This window comes from Cnephaeus nilssonii (assembly GCF_951640355.1).
Source record: "Cnephaeus nilssonii genome assembly, chromosome: X".
Classification (NCBI taxonomy): Eukaryota; Metazoa; Chordata; class Mammalia; order Chiroptera; family Vespertilionidae; genus Cnephaeus; species Cnephaeus nilssonii.
This window is the reverse complement of record NC_137071.1, coordinates 123,198,906-123,203,562: the sequence shown is the minus strand read 5'-3', so window position 1 is coordinate 123,203,562 and position 4,657 is coordinate 123,198,906. Positions and strand designations below refer to the sequence as shown.

General features: G+C 49.4%; 1 protein-coding gene across 1 annotated transcript; it reads left to right on the top strand.

Annotated features, from left to right (window-relative positions):
- Positions 1-730: 730 nt before the first annotated feature.
- Positions 731-3,935, top strand: UBQLN2 (ubiquilin 2). Its single transcript, XM_079765165.1, has one exon. The coding sequence runs from the start codon at positions 881-883 to the stop codon at positions 2,756-2,758; it is 1,878 nt and encodes a 625-aa protein (XP_079621291.1). The 5' UTR covers positions 731-880; the 3' UTR covers positions 2,759-3,935.
- The last annotated feature ends 722 nt before the right edge of the window (positions 3,936-4,657 follow it).

The window sequence follows — 4,657 nt, the reverse complement described above, 5'->3', positions numbered from 1 at the left end:
TTTGGGCTTTTTGGTTGCTGCTAGGCTTAATCATCCTTCCATATGCCCATTGGCCATTTGCACTTCTTTTGTAAAATATGAGCTTCTGCTCAGCCTTCTCCCATTCCCCTGTTGGGGATGTTAATCTGTTCCTTTTTTGCTTTGTCAGAGTTCTTTATTTTGTATTCTTTTGTCTTTTACATGGGGTCAGTTAGATTCAGGCTTTCTTTCATCCTTTCACTGCCTGTAGACTTCAAATACGTGTGTGTGTGTGTGTGTGTGTGTGTGTGTGTGTGTGTGTGTGTGTGTGAAATCCCTCCCCCCCCCCCATTGGTCTTTTAATGTCCTCTACAGAAGCAGGCTCCCTCTCCTCCCTCCCTCCCTCCTTCTCTCGCTTTTCTCTCCTCTCTTTGTTTATTTCCCTCTCTGCTGCTCTCCCTCGCCCTGGGTTTTTTCGTTCCAGAAGTTTTTCATTTTGATCGAGTCGCAGCTATCATTCTGGGCCTGGCGCCGCGTCAGCGGAGGGGGGAGGGGCGCGCGGGGGGGGGGAGGGGCGGGGCGGGGAGGAGCGGGCGGAGCGGCTGCGGGAGTTGCTGGGAGCGCGCGGTAGGATCACACGGCGGTGGCGGTGGCGGCGGCGGCGGAGGCCCAGAGCCCGGAGCCCTGAGCGCTGAGATCTCGGCCCGCGGCCTACACGGAGCCATCTCTCCGGCGGAGGAGCCGAAGCTCGCAGCCCGCATCACCGAGGTACTGTGCTCCGCGCCTCCCGCCCGAGCCGGCCCAGCCTGCTGCGGCGGCGCCTCCTTTCTCCTCCTTCCCTCGCTCGCTCGCTCGCTCTCTCTCTCTCTCTCTTGCCCGTCCGCCCGCGCCTTCCCTGTCTGCCTGCGTCACCGCGGCGGCCATGGCTGAGAACGGCGAGAGCAGCGGCCCCCCGCGCCCCTCCCGCGGCCCGGCTGCGGCCCAAGGCTCGGCCTCGCCCCCGGCCGAGCCCAAAATCATCAAAGTCACTGTGAAGACCCCCAAAGAGAAGGAGGAGTTCGCGGTGCCGGAGAACAGCTCGGTGCAGCAGTTCAAGGAAGCGATCTCGAAACGCTTCAAATCCCAAACGGATCAGCTCGTGCTGATCTTCGCCGGGAAAATCCTCAAAGATCAAGATACCTTGAGCCAGCACGGCATCCACGACGGACTGACCGTTCACCTTGTCATCAAAAGCCAGAACCGACCGCAGGGCCAGACCACTCAGCCCAGCACGACCGCGGGGACGACGACGACTACCACCACCGCGTCGACTCCCAGGAGTAACTCCACACCTATTTCCACAAATAGCAACCCGTTTGGGTTGGGGAGCCTGGGAGGGCTCGCGAGCCTTAGCAGCCTGGGCTTGACCTCGACCAGTTTCACGGAGCTCCAGAACCAGATGCAGCAGCAGCTCCTGTCCAGCCCGGAGATGATGCTCCAGATCATGGAAAATCCCTTTGTTCAGAGCATGCTTTCGAATCCCGATCTGATGAGGCAGCTCATCATGGCCAATCCCCAGATGCAGCAACTGATTCAGAGAAACCCAGAGATCAGCCACCTGCTCAACAACCCAGATATAATGAGGCAGACCCTGGAGATCGCCCGGAATCCGGCCATGATGCAGGAGATGATGAGAAATCAAGACCTGGCCCTCAGCAATCTCGAGAGCATCCCCGGGGGCTATAACGCCCTCCGGCGCATGTACACTGACATTCAAGAGCCGATGCTGAACGCTGCACAGGAGCAGTTTGGGGGTAATCCGTTTGCCTCCGTGGGGAGCAGTTCCACCACTGGCGAAGGCTCGCAGCCTTCCCGCACCGAGAATCGCGATCCGCTGCCCAATCCGTGGGCACCGCCGTCGGCTACTCACAGTTCTGCCACCACCGGCACCACCTCGAGCAGCGGCAGCGGGTCCAGCGGTAGCTCCAATAATCCCGGGAACACTATGGCCGCGGCCAATTATGTCGCCAGCGTCTTCAGCACCCCGGGAATGCAGAGCCTGCTGCAACAGATAACTGAAAACCCCCAGCTGATCCAGAATATGCTGTCTGCGCCCTACATGAGAAGCATGATGCAGTCGCTGACCCAGAATCCGGATTTGGCTGCCCAGATGATGCTGAATAACCCGGTGTTCTCTGGAAATCCTCAGCTGCAGGAGCAGGTTCGTCCGCAGGTCCCTTCTTTCCTGCAGCAGATGCAGAGTCCGGACACGCTGTCAGCCATGACAAACCCGAGAGCAATGCAGGCGCTCATGCAGATCCAGCAGGGGCTACAGACATTAGCCTCTGAGGCGCCTGGCCTCATTCCGAGCTTCACTCCAGGTGTGGGGGTGGGGGTGCTGGGAACCGCCATAGGCCCTGTAGGCCCAGTCACACCCATAGGTCCCATCGGCCCCATTGTGCCGTTTACCCCCATTGGGCCTATTGGGCCCATAGGACCCACTGGCCCTGCGGGTCCTCCTGGCTCCACTGGTTCTGGCAGCACCCCTGGGGCCACCGTGCCTAGCTCTGCACCCAGTGAAACCACGAGCCCAACATCAGAATCTGGACCCAGCCAGCAGTTCATTCAGCAAATGGTGCAGGCTCTGGCTGGAGCAAATCCTCCTCAGCTGCCAATTCCAGAAGTCAGATTTCAGCAACAACTGGAACAGCTCAACGCCATGGGGTTCTTAAACCGTGAAGCTAACTTGCAGGCTCTAATAGCAACAGGAGGCGACATCAATGCAGCCATTGAGCGGCTGCTGGGCTCCCAGCCATCCTAATTACATTTCTGTACCTTGGAAAAATGTATCTTATTTTTGATAATGGCTCTTAAATCTTTAAACACACACAAATCATGCTTTACTTTCATTTTGATTCTTTTCAATCTGTCTAGTTATAAATCTAATGATAGATTTTAAGGTGGAGTCCATACCTGCCTCCTTCCTTTCCTCTCTTCTCCCTCCTCCCTCCCTCCCTCCCTCCCTCCCTCCCTCCCTCCCTCCCTCCCTCCCTCCCTCCCTCCCTCTCTCCTTCCATTTCCTAACTTGTCTGTTTTGAATGGTGGGAATCAATACTGTTTTACTGTTTTTCTCAAAAGTGTTGCATGCAGACACTTCTCTCTATTCTGCATTTATTGTGATTTTTGAAAACAGGTATCAAACTTCACAGTTGGGTGAACAAGTTTTGTTCTACAGATGTCCAATTTGTTTGCATTTTAAACATTAGCCTATGATAGTAATTTAATGTAGAATGGGAAATATTAAAACAAGAAGCAAAATTATCTGAAGCTCTCTAATTTGTGGTACAATATTGCTTATTGTGACTTTGGCATGTATTTTTGCTAGCAAAATGCTGTAAGGTTTATACCATTCTTTGATTTTTTTGCTATATTTGTATACAGTACAGTAAGCACAATTGGAACTGTACACCTAGAAATGTTACAACAGAATTTCTGAGCATACTATGTGTAATCACAGTGAGAAAGAATATAAGTATTTCTGGAGCTAGGTATGTAACAATTTTGTAGACTCTTACAGCATCTTTGATCAACTTCTCAGTGAAAATGTTGGCTAGGCAAGTTCAGTTAAAATATAGTAGAAATGTTTATCCTGGTATTTCTAAGTATACATTTAATTGTACAGAAAACTTACTGTGTGAAATTGTGTCAACATTTGCTGATTGATTGACTGTATATGACCTTAATCTTTGTGCAGCCTGAAGGATCAGTGTAGTAATGCCAGGAAAGTGCTTTTGACCTAAGATTTCCTTCTCAAGCTTCTCTCATAAAGAGACCCTAATAATACACATTTTGATTTGTAATTGGAAATGTAACTTTCACTGAAAATGTCATGTGATGTTTGCATTACTTTTAACTGCGATGTGTAAAGGATACTGTATCTTTTGACTCTATCAGTTATTTCTCTTATGCACAGGGAAAAAAGCATTAAAATGACTAAAAAAAATAAAAAATAATAAAAAATGGATAAATGGTTTCCTTTTTGCCTTCTGGCCCTAGGATAATGTTTAGTAGCATTGCTCCACCCCAAGATTATATAAACTTTATCCTATATTTCTCTAATTTTAATGGTTTTACTAAAAAAAGAAATACTTTTCTCTTCTGCAATGATTTTGATATAAGGGTTTAGAGATTTAATTTTTTTTCTTTCCCAAAAGATTAGCCAGTTGTTAGCTAGTATTTATCTCTTGAGCACCGCCCATTTGAAATATCATATATATACTTTATTTTGGATTTTTAATTCTCTTTAGTACATGGAACATTGTAGCCTCAGTATAATAGCCTGCAGTTATTGAGTTAGAAATATGACTTCATATCTGTTAGGACACGTCCTCCTATTGATCATTTCTTTTGATTTTTCACTATTTTTATAAAAATACGTTTTTATTGATTTCAGAGAGGAAGGGAGAGGGAGAGATAGAAATATCAGTGACGAGAGAAGCTGCCTCCTGCATGCCCCCTACTGGGATCGAGCCCACAACCTGGGCATGTGCCCTGCCTGAGAATCCAACCATGACCTGGTTCATGGGTCGGTGCTCAACCACTGATCCACACCCGCTGGGCTATTTTTCACCAATTTTTGGATGATTTTGACATTTATTTGTACCACATGCACTTTGCAGTTGATTGGTTTCCCCCAAGAATAAATTGGGAATTTGCTTGG

Excerpts from the sequence above, each read along its gene's own strand:
- UBQLN2 (XM_079765165.1), top strand. The coding sequence starts at position 881 with ATGGCTGAGAACGGCGAGAGCAGCGGCCCCCCGCGCCCCTCCCGCGGC.